Source organism: Trichechus manatus, unplaced genomic scaffold, assembly GCF_000243295.1.
Source record: "Trichechus manatus latirostris isolate Lorelei unplaced genomic scaffold, TriManLat1.0 scaffold00151, whole genome shotgun sequence".
Classification (NCBI taxonomy): Eukaryota; Metazoa; Chordata; class Mammalia; order Sirenia; family Trichechidae; genus Trichechus; species Trichechus manatus.
Window position 1 is genome coordinate 3,148,268 of NW_004444087.1, and position 16,270 is coordinate 3,164,537.

Below are 16,270 nucleotides of genomic sequence, written 5' to 3' on the forward strand. Positions count from 1 at the left end.
GCAAGCCCTGCAGAAAGGCCCATCTCCCAGGCTGCATCTTGTCTGCAGTTGGGCTCTCGGTGGCTAAGGCCTGTCCTAAGCAGTTCTGGGCTGTGGCCATAGGTGCCAGTGGCTTCTATTCTCAGAAAATCAGTACCTCCGATGAGCGCTGGCAAGTCCTCTGTGCTAATTAGTTCCATGGTTGTTGCTGTTCCATTCATTTAAAAATTGGCGTCCTGGGATCCCACGTCCCTCAGCCTCATTGACACTGGCCCTTGGGTGCCGTGGCATCTGCTATTAGAAGCCCCAAAATAGCTGCTGCTGGGATGGGGCCGCTTTTACTGCAGAAATAAACCAATGGCTTGGCTCCCTGCAAACCCTCCACCGCTCTGCATGCAGCTGAGCTTGAGTCAAAATTCAGCTGCAGATCGAACAAAAAGGCTTTTTTCCCTCTAAAACCCGCCAGTTCAAGTTGAAAGGCTTCGCAGCTGAAGCCGGAGTCGTGAGCAGCAGCCGCACAGCCTGGGCTGTGGTTGAAACTGTCACTTCTGTCATCTCCAGCCAGGGGACTGGCCCTCAGAGACCTCCCACTCTTTAGTTAGTGAAGTGGAAGTTTTGGAACGGATTGATCTCTCTGTATGTGTACTCAGCATTATTTTTAGGGTGTGATGATACTTGGTGCGCTCCTCCTTGTTACAAGCATCCCGCTAATCCCCTGAGCACCTTGGTAAACATCCTGAGTAGCTTCAACGCCCAGCAGGTCAGGAGCTTCGAAGAATCAACACTCCGTCTGCCAGCTGGAGTTCAGGCCTGTGGTCTGATTTGAGATGTGGCGAAGGCCGACAGTGGTCGAGTCATCCGACTTGACTGAGCAGCTCTGGACGATTTGCAGAGGACGCCCTGCCCTGCCACTCGGAGCCCACAACAGCAGATCGGGGTTGTGGGGAGCATAGCTCAGACTTTCTTGCCCACAGGATTAGGTTCAGATTCCAGGCTTTTTTCTTTTTTCTTTTTAATAATTTGTTGTATTTATTTATCTTTGTTGTTGTTGAGAATATACACAGCCAAAACGTACACCAATTCACGTTTCTACGCATACGATTCAGTGACATTGATTACATTCTACGAGTTGTGCAGCCATTCTCACCCTCCTTTTCTGAGTTGTTGCTTCCCCATTAACATAAACTCACTGCCTCCTGAGTTTCCTATCTAATCTTTTGAGTTGCTGTTGTCGATTTGATCCCATAAAGATAGATCTTAAAAGAGCACAGTGCTCAAGGCAGACATTCTTTACTAGTGAAGCGGAACTATTGTTTGGTTTTAAGATGACTTCAGAGGATATTTTTGGTTTAAGGTTTAAAGATTATCTCGGGCAATAGTTTCAGGGTTCATCCAGCTTCCAGGCTCCAGAAAGTCTGGATTCCATGTGAATTGGAACTGTATTTCTCCCACTTTGAGCAGGATTCTTCTGTAGAATCTTTGTTCGAAATGTTCAATAATGATAGCCAGGCACCATCCAGTTCTTCTGGTCTCATGGCAAAGGTGGCAGCTGTTCATGGCGGCAATTAGCCACACATTCCATATCTTCCTCCTATTCCTGACTCTCCTTCTTCCTTTGTTGCTTCAGGCTAATAGAGACCAATTGTAGTGCCTTGGATGGCTGCTTGAAAGCTTTTAAGACCCCATGTACTCATCCCCTCCTCTTCCTCCTCCTCCAAATGCCCCACTCTATCCCAGGCTCCTGGAGCTCATCCTGCACTTGAGGTCCACCAGTGGCACCACATCTCTGCCCCAGTTTCCGTTCTGCTCCCGGCAGGGTTCCCACCAGCATTTTCCACATATCCACCATGCTGTGAAAAGGAGCCCTGGTGGTGCAGTGGTTATGTGCTTGGTTGCTAACTCAAAGTTTGGCGGTTTGAACCCACCCAGAGGCTCTGTGCGAGAAAAACTTGGCAGTTTGCTTCTGCAGAAATTACCCCCTAGGAAACCCTGTTGAGCAGTTCTACTCTGTCATATAGGGTCACTATGAGTCAGAATCAACTCGACGGCACCCAACGACAGCGACGGCACCCAACGACGAAAGCATGCTGTGTGTTTTTCCTTACCTTTTCTTTGGGCTCATATACATAACACGTGCATCCTCATTGTGAGAGTCACACGATGCACATGAAGCTGGAGATCCTTTGATCCCTGTCATCAATCCCGCCCCAGCCTGGGGGTACCACTTGTGTCAACTTGGGGTGACTTGTCCTAGATTTTTTCCTGTAAGTATGCACAGGTATGCTTTACATACTTTCTTGTACCTAGGAGTATGAAGTTGCATGTGTAATTTCTGGTATGTAAGTGGAGTCTCACTGTTTGCCTTTGAGGTGGTGTCTGTGAGGAGGGGGCTTCTGGAGCTCAGGCCTGGGGCTTGTCCCTGCACCCAGGGTGGCCATGGACCAGCATTGGGCATGTGTTCCTGAGGCCTCTGAATAAATGAATGGCCCTCGTGACCCAGGAATTGGCATCCTTGGGGCATGTGCCTCCTTGCTGTCTGGGCTCGGTCACACGTCACCTTCCCTGTTACTCATGTTGGTTCTTATTTACCGATTTCACTGCTAAAATTGGGCTGGATTATCTGCATCAAGGATTGTTCTGAAGGCCCTGTCTTTTTCTCCTTCCCTGACGTCAGCGGGTCTCTGAAGGTGTCAGGACAACATTGCCCTGTGCCTGGTCTGAGGGCTGTGGGACACGTGCTTAGAAGTGCGTCCGTGAGCAAGTCAGCTGGTTGTCTAGACGGCGGCTGCAGGTACCCTTTTTCCTGGTAGGGAAGTTCCTGCCCTTTTCTGCTCTGAGTGGAGGATGAACTGTCCAGTTGGAAATTCTGGGATCTTATCATCGAGCTTACTCTGCTAAATCATCGTGATTTAGCCAAAGTTGTAGCCACAGGTTTTTCCACCCATGAAGCCATTAGAGGAAAAGATTATCCACTTCCCTCTGTACCCTTCAGGGAGTCCCTGGGTGGCACAAACACTTTATGCACTCGAATGCTGACCAAAAGGTCGGTGCTTCGAACCCACCCAGAGGTCCATTTCATTTCTTTGAGCCTCAGTTTCCTCATTAATGGAATGGAAACAATAAAAAGCAACAGTCCTCTGAGGATGAACTGAAACAGGTAATCTGGAATCATTTTGGATGTTTGAAAGCATTCTGTTCATGGAGATCTGCAATTATTGCCATTGTGTTTTCTGTGGATATTTTGAGCATTGGGGGAAGGAACTAAACTTGGTTGAGCATCTACTATGTGCCAAGCACTTGGTCGGTGCTTTTTCAACATTATTCAATCTCCTCTCCATTGCGACACTGTTTGGTATGTATTATCTCTGTGTTTTCAGGCACAATAAAATCAAGGCTTATAGAAGTAATATGCCCAGTGTTGTAAATTCCATGGCAGGCTGGGATTTGGACGCAGGTCTGGTTGAGACCGAGGCTGTTGCCTTTTTGCTGTGTCACCTGCCCTGCCCTTCCCACAGGGCTGCAATAGTGAGCTTCCCCAGGGCCTGCATCCTTACTCTGCCATGGACCCCAGCTCTCCGTTTGGGTGCAGAACTAGGCCCACCTCCAGGGAACGGCTGGGCCTGACTGTGCCTTCTCTCTCCTCCAGGACCCCAGACGACCTTTCCAGATTTGTTGTGGAACTACAGCAGAGAGAGCTTGCCCTGAAGGAGAAGAACAGCTCCATCACCAGCAGGTAGGCCTGGCAGCCCCAGCAACACACTCCGGGAGGTGCGCGCTTAGAGAATTCAGATGGGAGTGGGAGCCCACCCGGCTCTGCTGTGGGCCTGCATTGCTGCACCGGCTGCTGGCCTTGTCTGGGAGTGAGTTCGAGCTGGGCATGAGGGCAAGAGTGGCCGCCCACTGCTGCCATGTGACAGGAAACACACCTGAGGCCACATCTTGCTGGGAGTCTCAGTGCCCGCCGAGCAGCCATCTGGGTGCCTGGGAGCTGGAACCCGAGGCCTGGTGTCTCTTTGAGAAAGAATCGGTGCTCAGAGCAGGGCTGGTTCCATTTTCCAGCTGATGTGTGGGCTCTGGCGACCGCTTCATGTGTGAGAATCAGGACCTTGGTTGTGGCAGCATGTGAGTGTGCGTCAGTGTGTCTGTGTGTGTGAGTGTGTGTGTGTCAGTGTATCTGTAAGTGTGTGTATGTGTCTTTGTGTCTGTGTGTATGAGTGAGTGTGCCTGTGTGTGTGTGAGTGCATCTGTGTGTGAGTATGAGTAGCTGTATGTCCCTGTGATTGTATCTCTGTATAAGTGCGTTTGTAAGTATCTCTGTGTATGTGTGTGGGAGTGTATGTGGATGAATGTGTCTGTGTATAGGTGAGTGTGTGTCTCTGTGGGGGTGAGTGTGTGTATGTATGTGAGTGTGTGTGTGTGTGTACATGTTATACTTGTGCACTCAAGGAAGGTCTGTAGAGAATGTTAGAATAGCCAGGATGCCTTTGGCTGCAAATAGATCTCACCCCAACTGCATTAGCCATGAGGAGGTTTGTTTCCCTCTCTGCCAAGGAAACTTCTTCCGGGTCCTGGCCCTTTCTGGCTCTGTCTCCGTGGTTCTTGGCATGTCTACGGGCTGGTACTCAGGTGAGGTCTCTAAGGGAGGCCACGTGGCTGCCCCAGGCTCTGAGTGTCACATACAGGGGCAGAGAAAGACCTCTGTTTCTCGGACACTTTCTAGGACCTCCGCTGCCAGCGGGCCCCCCTTGTGTCTCATTGGCCCAAGCTGGGTCTGCGGAAATGTGTGGAGCTGTCTTCCAGCCGTTGATTGTCAAGTGGAGTCCTGTCCTCCTGAGGAGATGGCTCTTTAATAATTTACTAGTAGCCAGAAGAAAGGTTTTCGTATTTGGGGGGTTGATGTCGCTTTGAAAATTGGCTTTTAGAAGCATCTGGTTATGTTGGACATAATCACATCAATTTAGTTTAAAAACCTCAAATGGTGACGATTGCCTTTTACTTTCAAAGCCCCTGTCAGATGAAACGGGCATTACGGGTGATTTGAAATTAAAGCTCTAACATTTTGCCAGGTCATCCTCTTCATTTGACTTTGAATTTGAAACAGAATGAACGATTAAGGGAGAGGAACTTTGTCCGAGTTTTTCTCCTGCTTAGCAGTTGGGTTTTTTCCAGAATGGTCTGGTTCGGCCAGCAGCTGGGGGTACAGTGCCCATCAGGGGGCCAGGCAGGGCAGCCCACCCCTGCTGGCTGTCACGGGTATGGCTGAGCCACCCCGCCTCCTGGGAGGGGCTGCCTCGGGGGGCCATCCTGAGCTGTGGGGTCCTGTGTGCACTACAAGTGGAGGAAATAGAGTAGTTCCATGTCCTTGGGGGTTGAGGGCATGAGAGGTTGACGGGACTAAGATTTGATGACTCTTTGTCCAGCCTGTAGGGGTATCTGCATCCTCGTCTGCACAGTTGGACTTTGCTTTTGTGGGTGCTAAGTGCCCTGAGGTCCTTGTGTGTGTGTGGAGGGCTGCATCCTGGGAGTGGTGCTTGCGAGGAGGGACATGACAGCTGTGTGCAGGGCTGGGGAGGCAGGGACAGACCCCAGGAGGCTGGGGCTGCTGTCGGCAGACATAGGAGCCTGAACAAGTACCAGACTGGAGGGCTCAGGCTGTGCTGGGAAGGACCTCCAGCCGTGGTGGCCTAGGCAGAGGTGTGAGTGGATGGTGGTCTCCTATGGGTAGGAGTGCTGTGTCATAAAGCAGCGGGAGTCCCAGGTCCAGAGCTTGTCTGTGACTCAAGGCTTGAGCATGGGCAGTGGTCCCTCAGTGCCAGGCAGTGGGTAACATCCCCACCCTCTGTCCCTTCCCTCTAGTCAGGGAGTTCTTGTAGGAGTGACCGTGGTTGTTGTCCCAGATGCGAAGAAGTTGTAAGGATCTTGGGGCAGTCAGGTAGAGGGGTGGAGACTCCACCCATTAGTGTGTTTGGGGCTGGCGGTTCATAGGGGCCTGATGTGTCCCGCCCTCCTTCTGCTCCCAGCCCAGGGAGCATAAACCAGGGGAGCCTGACCACCAAGAAGGGCACAGAGAGGAGGTGTGTGGTGCTGGTGGAACACTCCATTGTGGCCTGGCGCGCTGTCGGGAGTCAGAACAGCGTGCTGGGCTGCTGGCCTCTCAGTGGCAGAACCACCACTGCCGAAGCTGCCGCCACAGCTGCTGTTATCGTTGTTGTTGCTGCTGCTGTTGTTTTTGTTGCTGCTGTTTTTGTGTGTCGTTGAGTGGATTCCAACTCATGGTGATTCCCATGTAACAGAGTAGAACTGCTCCATAGGGTTTCCTAGGCTGTAATCTTTCCGGGAGCTGATCACCAGGTCTTTCTCCCATGAAGCCACTGGGTGGGTTCGAACCACTGACCTTTCTATAAGTAGCCGAGCACTTAACCATTGGACCACCGGGGCTCTGCTGATCAGGGTATTCTTGGGTGGGGGGGAAGGAAAACCTTGTAACGGTGAAACAGCGGATTTCACTTCCACAGATCTCTTAAACACAGTTTAATTAGAAGTTCATATGAAGTGGGAAGGAGGCGACTTGGCCAGGGTCAGAATCAGATGTCAGGCCAAGTACCCACGCAGGCAGAGGTGCAGATCTTAAAAGGTTTTCACAAGGCCTTTCTCATTTAATAAAACAAAATGAGTAACTTTTTCTCTTTTCATTAAAAGAAAGCACGATCTTTGAAGAACGAGACCAGTAAACTCACCGCCAGAATCACATTGTGTCAACCAGGGGCAGTAGCATCCTCCAGACTTTTCCTCATATCTGTGTGAACCGAGGGGCTCATACTTCATATTACTCCTCACAAGAACTCCCTGAGGAGAGGGAAGGGACAGAGGGTGGGGACGTTACCCCCAGCCCGGCACTGAGGGACCACTGCCCACGCTCAGGCCTCAGGTCACAGACAAGCTCTGGACCTGGGACTCCCCCTGCTTTATGACACAGCACTCCTACCCATAGGAGACCACCGTCCACTCACACCTCTGCCTGGGCCACCACGGCTGGAGGTCCTTCCCAGCACAGCCTGAGCTCTCCAGTCTGGCGCTTGTTCTGGCTCCCTCTATGTCTGCTGACAGCAGCCCCGGCCTCCTGGGGTCTGTCCCTGCCTCCCCAGCCCTGCACACAGCTGCACACATCCACTCCCAGGATGCAGTTCTTCACATGCATGAGGAACTTCAGAGCACTCAGCACCCACAAAAGCAAGTCCAACTGTGCAGACCAGGATGCAGATACCCCACAGGCTGGACAAAGAATCATCAAACGTTAATCCCGTTAACCTCTCGTGTCCTTATCTGCTGTTTGTACCTAATAATTTATTGTGTACATCCATCTTTGCTGGTAGATGTTTGTTCACGTCATTTTAGTAGCTTCTTAACATGCTATTGTGTGGCGACTCTAAACTCTGTTAGCCCAATGCCTGGGTATTTGTGTCTTTTTTCCAATATTTTGCCATTACAAATAATGCAGTAATAGACTTTTTGTAGAAAGACCTTTGAACTCTGCTTCCTTAGGATGCGCTCCTGAATTGCTGGGTCAAAGGTATGCATGTTTTCAGGAATTTGGCCTTCGAAAGACCCAGTGGTCTTCCACAAATGTATGTCAACCAATTTATTAAACTGCTACAAGGAGTAGAAAGACAGTGCCAGTCTTTAGGCATACATTAAAAAAAAAAAAAGTCAAAACCAGTTGCCGTTGAGTTCACTCCAACTCATGGCAATCCCATGTGTGTCAGAGTAGAGTTTCCAACAGCTGATTTTTCAGAAGTAGATTGCCAGACCTTCTGAGGTGCCTCTGAGTAGATTTGAACCTCTAAGTTTTTGGTTAGCAGCCTAGCGTGTTAACCATATGTACCACCCAGGGACTCCTCAGGCATACACAGCTGAGTATTATATAATTTTTCTTCTTTGCTAATTTGAGATGCAAAAAATTGTACTTTCTGTAGTCTCTTTCTTGATGAATTCACCACTATTCATCCAGGACCCTAGGAAGCTATGAACTGCCAGCAGAATGAACAATTTAGTCTTAGAAAAAATACAACCAGAATGCTTCTTAGAAGTGAGGATGGCAAGATTTCATCTTGCTTCCTTTGGACATGTCATCAGGAAAGACCAATCGCTAGAAAAGTACATCACGTTTGGTAAAGCAGAGGGTCAATAAAAATGAGGGAAACCCTCAGTGAGATGGATCAACATTGTGGCCGCCTAATAGACTCAAATGTACCAATGATCATGAAGATGGTGCAGGACTGGGCAGCGTTTCATTCTGTCGTACATAAGGTCACTGTGAGTCGGATCTGACATGATGGCACCAAACAACAAGTAACAAGAAGCTGTCACGGACCCCACGACTTCTTTATGAAATCTCACATGCAGTGAGTCAGTGGGTCCCATGGACTTTGTCCCCTGAGTATCCCTCCCATGCTCCTGTCTCCTTCTTTGCTTCTTACTGTTGCTGGCTTAGTTTAGCTTTTCATCAGCCTTTCTCCAAAATTACCGCAAATGCATTCCACCTTACTTCAGGAACACACAGAAACACTTCTTCTCCTGATTTCTGAGTGAAGGTGGGCAGCTGAGCAAGGGTCTCACCCAGGCTTCCTATGAACCACATGGAGGGAAACAGAGCCCCCTGCACTGAATTGAGCCATGTCTCAGGGCTGTCACCTGCCCAAAGTCACCAAGGGTCACAGGCTCGGAAGTTCCTGGGGTTGTGGCTGGCTCAGAGTGCCTGCTGGTTGTTCTGGTGCTCTGGAGGCGTCAGACCGGGCCTGCATACTGGTGCTCTGTCCGCAGGTGCCGGGCCCCCGGCAACGATTGGAGGGATTGGTTCTTGTTTAGAGAGGGGCATGCCCACATCACTCCTCAAGGCAGCCGTCCTCATGGTGGCTGCTTTCTTGGCACCCCTGGCCTGTGGCTTCTCTGTCACCTCCCAGGGTGAGTGAGGCTCAGCATAATAGCTGTAATTCTTAACGTGGCTCCCTTCCCACTGCCTGTCCAAAGTGTTTAGGCTGCCCTCCCGACCATCTTGGAATGTAATTAGGTCTCACCTCCTCTGTCACGCTGTGTCTGTATGAGTTATGGTGCTCATGAGTGTCCAGAGGCCATCGAGGCCAGTGACAGGCACGGAAGATTCATGATGACCAGGGAACTGCTTTCTGTGCATGTGAACGCATTTCACGCCGGGCCTGGAGCACCACAGGTGGGTGCCTGAGAAGCCGTCCCTGGCTCTGAAGCCAGCTGCCTGCGTTCTAGTCTCGCTCTACCCTCAGTAGCCCGTTGTCTTTGGACAGTTCATTAGCCTTTCTGTGCCTGTCACAGTGGTGATGCTGTGACTCTCGAGGTGTTGTGAGTTAAACGAATCCCCTCTGTAGAGCATGTGGGCTGGTGCCTGGCACACAGCAAACTGTGGGCTGCTTATTACAATTATCGTTGTCGGCACCATCTTCATCATTTTCTGAGGAGGCGAGGAAGTGTACCTTCTAGGAGAGTTGAGGCCTAGGCAGTGATGAGTTTTCCCCAGGCTCCAAAGGGGCAGAGAATGTTCCTGTGCTTAAGGCTGTACTCCCAGTTGGGTGTGGTCCTCGGCACATGGTTGTTGTTAGCTACTGTTGAATCGACTTGATTCATGGCAACCTCATGTGCAATGGAACAAAACGCTGCCTGGTCCTGCACCATCTCCACAATCAGTTGTGGATTGAACCGTTGTGCTTCATAGGGTTTTCATTGGCTGATTTTCAGAAGTAGATCTTCAGGCCTTTCTTCCTAGTCCATCTTAGTCTGGAAGCGCCACTGAAACCTGCTCAGCATCATAATAATATACAAGCCTCCACTGACAGACAAGTGGTGGCTGCTTATGATGTGCATTGGCCAGGAATTGAACCCAGGTCTCCAGCATGGAAGGTGAGAATTCTATCACGAAACTACCACTGCTACCCTAGGAGAGACTTGGGGGAGGGGGGGTCAGTCCAAGCCTGAATTCCACCTCAGTTCTTGCCACGACGACTCCTGTGCCGCTGGGGGGAGACCCTGAACCCTCCATAGACTCCCTCGACTTCCCTGGAGCGGGAGAGCAGAGCCATTTATAGTGCTGCTTCCCATAGAATTCCAGGGTCTGATTGTTTCCTGGCCCACCTTGTGAGACACTGTCAGCTTCCTATCTGAGGGCCGAGTGGCTAGAGTGTGTGGTGACCATGCCCTTTCTTCCTCGATCTGGACACAGCCCACTGGTCTCTACCTCAGAGGGCAGCCTGAGACTTTTTCTGGGGTGAACTGAGGCCTGCCCTGTCCCCTCAGCTCTGGTGCCTGTTACCTAAATGGGAGCTGCAGGCAGTGTGTAACGGCTGTCCTCATGCGTTTCTCAGCGGCGACCTCTGTGGTATAGCCTTCCTGGAGCCATCTTGGACTGTTTGCCTTGAGCTTTGCCTCCAGCTGTGGTGGCGCCAGACAGGGAGGTGGCTTCTTCCAGCTGAGCCCCCTCCGTGCATGCTGGCAGAGCATCTTTGCTTGTCGATACCCCGGAGGCTTGGTTTGGGGGTCCTGCTTAGGGCCGAGAATGGAGCACCCTGAAAGGGTGTATGTCCCCCTCTTTCTGGATGCAGGGAAGAAATGGTGCCAGGGGCTGTCAGGTCTTCAGGTGTGTGGTGTGCTCCCAAACGTCGCAGACACTGGCAGTAGGAGCTCAGGAAAAAACCCCACTGGCTTGCACCTCAGTTTGCCCACCTATGAGTTGGGTACAGTGATATTTACGCACCACTGACTGTCTCCTGGCTCCTTGGCAATCTGAGCAACCTCTGACACATGTGGCCCCTACTTGCTGCTTCCACGCATATGCGAGGAGCCCGGCTTTGGCTGCGACCAGTGCTCTCTGTGGGATCCTGTGGTGTTGGGTGCGATCCGTGTCCATGCTGCCCAGTGCAGCGGCCACTGGCTTGTGTGGCTCCTGAGCACTTGGAATGTGGCCAGTGTCACTGAGGATTTGGGTTTCTAATTTAATTTAAATTAATATTTGAGTATCACCTAAGGTCATTGGCTTCCATATTGGGCAGACCAGTGTTCACAGTTTAGCTCTGCAGTGAGCTGTGTTGAGCACATTCTTGAACACCTCCCTCCCTCATCTCTCCTTGTCTCTCTTTGTCTTTCGTCTCTCTCTGTCTCTACATCTGTCTCTGTCTCTCTGCCCCCTGTCTCTCTGTCTCTATCTCTCTGTCTCTTTCTGTCTCTCTCTAACTCTCTGTCTCTCTTGCTGTCTCTTGGTCTCTCTGTCTCTGTCTCTATCTCTCTCTGCCTTTCTGTCTCTGTCTCTCTGTTTCTGTCTCTTTCTGTCTCTCTATCTGTCTCTGTCTGTCTGTCTCCATCTGTCTCTCTCATATATAAAATGGAGATTACAGTAGCACCTATGTAGTAAATCTTATGTTTCTGTGCCTGACCGATCGTAAGCTCTCAATACATGGTAGCTGCTATTATTAATTGTTGGGGAGTCCCTGGGTGTTGCAGACAGTTAAGTGCTCGACTGCTTACTGAAACGTTGGAAGTTTTAACCCACCCAGAGGTGCCTCAGAAGACAGGCCTGGCGATCTGCTTCTGAAAGGTCACGGTCTTGAAAACCCTATGGAGCAGTTCTATTCTGCACGCAGGGGGTCGCCATGACTTGGGATTGACTCTGGGAACTAACAACAACAACATTATCTCTTAGTCCACCATCAACAACGTTGGCATTTTATTTTGTCTATTAGCCCACCATCAACAGTGTCACAGTTCTGTTTTGATAGTGAAACCCTCTGACCGTGGGAGTCCACTGTCTTCGAGATGACTCATTCTGGTTTCGATTCCTCTGCATCTCCTCTTCTTGCTGTCTCCTTCAGCCCTTTCAGCCTCTTGGGCTCTGGCCGTTGTGTTCTTCCTCTTCTGTGCCCTGTAGGTCTGAGGGCTGCCCTTGTCACAATCCTGTTTCCTGGCTGGGACTCTGGGCTGTGTCATCACACCCCCTGCCCCCTGCCCGATGTTGTTTCTGCCTGGAGCCTGCCAGTCTGTGAGACTTTGTCCGTGGAGGGGCCTCTATCAGCCTCACAGTGTAGGGGGCCTGTGCCACTCTCGTGTCCTCTTGTTGTGGCCTGGTCTCCTCTTACGCTGACTCTGTCATTGGCCCACGCCCTGACTCCCTGCTGCTTCAGTGCTCTACTGCTGCAGCTTCTGGAACCCTGTCCTTGAGAGCAGGACTCCGTGTCTCTCCTTGCCTTCCTGACATCCGGCAGTGTGCCTGGCTTGGGAATGTTTAGTGAGCGCAGAGCCCGTGGTGGAGCAGTTGTGTGCCAGGCGTCTGCCGCCCTGTGCCGCCTTACCCTGCGTTTCTGCCGTGCCCTCGCCTGTGTCTGTGTGTCCCAGCATGTCTCTCCCAGGCCCCGAGTCCCGAGCCCTGACAGGGCTACTCGAGCCGGGTTTGCCCCTCGACTTCTCTGTGAGTGGGTACGCCATGGCTGCTTTCACCTGGAGGACAAGCACTGGGGTCCCCGGTTTCCCTCTTATGCTCCCCACCCCGAGCCTGCTGTGTCCTCTGAGACTGCAGATCAGATGGTGCTACACCGGCCTGAACCCTCTTCATCGCGTCCTTTTCCTTAGGGCCTCCGGCAACCTGTGCTCCTGCCCCTCGGACTCCCCAGGCTGTTCATCTCTGGCTCTGAGGGGCCACGCCAGCCTCCTCCGGGCACGAACGCCTGTGCCCACGCAGCCTCTGTGCAGGCCTTCCGGAACCTCCCCCATGAGGCCCTGTGCCTCATCAGCCCTTGGCGGCCCTTGCTGACCCCTCTGCCTTAGATTTCCACTAGAATGTGTACCGTGTAATCAAGTTATCTTCATCATGTGTGCATTGGTTTACCTTGTTTCCATCAGTGTGAGACACATTTCTGGCAGCAGCATGGTTCATGGCGCGTAGCGAACATTCAGTAAATATGGAATGAATGAGTACATGAGTGGGTGAACGAGTGAGATGCCAGAGGTAAACGAGAGCATCCTCTTTCTGGTCACACAGGCCGTAAACCTGGGGCCTTCCTGGGGCCTTGTCGTTGTCATACCCCACACCCAGACCGTTGGGAAGTGGTCCTGGCTCAGCCTTCAGAATGCATCTGGGGTTTGATCACTGCTTACCACCCCTGCTGTCACTACCATCATCCATGCCCGGACCATCAGACTGCCCTCTGGCTGGTTTCCCTGCTCCTGCCTTCGCCCCTCACCATCTGCCTTGTTCTCAGCATGAGATTGCACGGCAGCAAGGGATCCTCTTAGAACTCATGTCAGACTTTCTGGGCTTTCCACCTCTGCCTGAGAAAGGCTACGGTGCTAGTGATGCCCACAGGGCCCGCCGCTCCAGCCCCTCCATCCCACCCTCTACCTCTCTCACCTCACATCTGCCACCACTCTGCTCACCTGCTTGGTGAGAGGTCTCACTGGCCTCTTTTCGGTTCCAGAACATTCTGTATGATGTGTTCTCTCTCCTTCCTCAAACCTCTGCTCAGATGGCACCTTATTAGAGAGGTCTTTCTTCCCCACCTACAAAAACAGTCACCTGCTGCCTGGTACATCTTTCCTCCTAAGCTTTGTACATGCCCTTCATGGCTCTTATCACCAGCTGACACATTGGCTTGTTTATTTAATCTGTTTATTGTGTTTCTCCCAATTAAAACGTGAACTCCATGTGGGCGCAGGCATGGAGTCGGTGCTGTAGATATTTGCTGTTGAGTGAGTGAGTACCCACCCCCAGGTTCTCTGCCTGCTCTGGAGCACAGGGCATTGTGATGACTCTCAGACTTCTGGTTCCTTCCATCCAGCCCCTTGTTTGGGAGGCAGGCTGGGAGCCCTTAAATGACACCGTTGTGCATGGACATTGCAGGGTACTCATCTCTTCGTCTTTCCTCTCTTCCTCTGAGGGTTTTCTTTCCTGATTAGCCAGGTGTGGCACAGTCGAGGTGGATGGTTGGCCTCTCTGGTGGCCGGACCACTGCCTGTCCTAGTTCCGTCTGTCCTCAGAGCCGTGCGTGGCCTGCTGGGTTTCAGGCTGCAGCAGGTGCATAGTTTGAAACCATGCACGCAATGTCCCACCAGAGAGTAGAGAGTAGGCTCCTGTGTTTGCTTTACGCCTAAGTGATGAGCTGCCTATTTCCCCTCAGGTAGGACCTGGGAGGCCGCCTGTGCTCCAGGTGCATGGCCACGCCACGATGGAACAGCTCAGGGCTCTGCCCAAGTTTATACACGGCGCCCATCTGAGTACACAGGTGTGCGCAAGGCATGTTACCCTTGCTCATGAACTAAATCTCCATGGGGAGTCTGCAGTGGGCTGGGAGCATGGGGTGTAGGAGGACAAGATGTGGCGACTGTCCCCAGGGAGGAATTCAGATAGACGTGTGTGTGTACAGATACAGACATACACACACACACACACACAAACATACGTATATACATATGCATCATGTATATGCATAGACGTGTATACAGACACATGCGTTCACATATACATAGATGTGGTAACTGTCCCAGGGAGAAATTCAGATAGATGTGTGTATAGACAGATAGACACGCATTTACATGTATGTACACATACTGACATACACATGTATACACACACATGTGCACACATGTACACGTACATACCAGTATACGTACATATACATATATAGACATAGGCACACATTTACACGCACGCACATGGCATGCATATATTCATGCACATATACACATAACACATGCACACACATCACACGTATACACACATGCACACATACATAACAAACACATATACGTAATACGCATGCACATATTATATACACACGTCATATTATATATACACACATATACACAAGTGTTTGCTCAGTGGAGGGAGATATTTATTTTCTGGCTGCAAAGTAGATCAGGGAAAGTATCTTGGAGGAACTGGCCCCTGAGCTAGATCTTGCAGTACATTGGCCAAGATTTTGGAAAAAAACAAAAAATGCAACAAAAAATGGCATAAATGATACCCTGAGGTTTCCCCAGTGGACAGCAGGCCTAGCACGCTGCCCTCCAGGAGGGCACCGAGGGCCACCCAGGCTTGCCACACTTGCGTCCAGGGCCCCCTCAGGTCAACAGGACCACCAGTGAGCCCCCTTGTCTCCTTCCTCATGGGGAGGAGTGAAGGGGCTGCGGCAGGGCCCATGAGGCGCTACCTGAGGCCACACCTGGGCCAAGCCTTTCTGCATGAGCTTTACCTGAGGGGTCAGGGGCTCCAGGGGATGTGCTAGCCCAGTGGTCAAAGCTGTTGCTCACCCCTGCCGCACCTTGTGCCAGGACCCCGCCCCTTGTTTGGTTTCAGATGTGCTGTGCACTGCCTTCTCTTCCTGTCCAGGACTCGCGGTGGGAGAGATCCCACAGCGCCTTTGCTGGCTGCCAGGCAGGGTGGGGCGTGGCTCAGAAGGTGCTGGTTCCTGTTGCAGTGCCCAGATTAGACATGAGATGGTGTCTCAGCCTCTGGAGCCGTCTCTATGCTCCATCCTCTCAGAACCACCTCTTGTGGCCTTCCCCAGCAAGAGTGCTGTTCCCAAGCCCATAAATTCCATGGCCAATTAGAGAGAGAGAGGGAGAGATGGAGAGACAGAGACTGAGTGAGAGAATGAGAGAGGGTGAGAGGGAGACAGAGAAAATGAGAGAATGAGAGAGAGGGAAAATGAGGGAGACAGAGACAGAGACAGAGAGAGAGGGAGGGAGGGGAGGGCAGGAAAACAAAGGGGAGGAGGTCCTTGAGGCGAGTGGAGCTCTTTCAGGGACACTCTCCTGGAAGTTGTTGTTTTCCTACTTTCTTAAACAGCCGTTCTCAGTCCACCGTTGCTTCCTGCCCTGCGTTAATGGACCCAGGGGCAGGGGCGTTGACCCTGTTGGGTGAGGCTGGGCCCTGGACAACGACTTGCCTCACCACCTTTGTCCGAACCTGATGGAGCTGCTCTCCTTCCTTGGATCCGACAGTCTGACTTCTGTCCCTGACTCAGGCCCCACCCTCCCGAGAGTGGGTCCATTCCTGGGCAGAGGAGACCGGCTGGTCCCCATCATCTGCATACACCGCCAGTGTCCTGCTGTACTGGCCAAGCCCTGGGGCCAGTATCCAGCGGTATTGCTATGGAAGAAAAGAGGTGCTTAGCGTGCACCCTAGGGCAGGGCCTGGGCAGGGTATGGGCTCAGCCATCTAGACCGAGACCCTGACCCTAACCACGCCCTGAGCATTTGCTTCAGAATAAGGAGATAGTAC

General features: G+C 51.7%; 1 protein-coding gene across 1 annotated transcript in view; it reads left to right on the forward strand.

Moving 5' to 3' along the window:
- Positions 1 to 16,270, forward strand: part of MAD1L1 (mitotic arrest deficient 1 like 1) — a 491,032-nt gene that overhangs the window by 86,676 nt on the left and 388,086 nt on the right. The window contains exon 10 of the mRNA XM_004385925.2: positions 3,626 to 3,712. Coding sequence (XP_004385982.1) covers positions 3,626 to 3,712 — 87 coding nt within the window. The remainder of the gene's footprint in view (positions 1 to 3,625; positions 3,713 to 16,270) is intronic.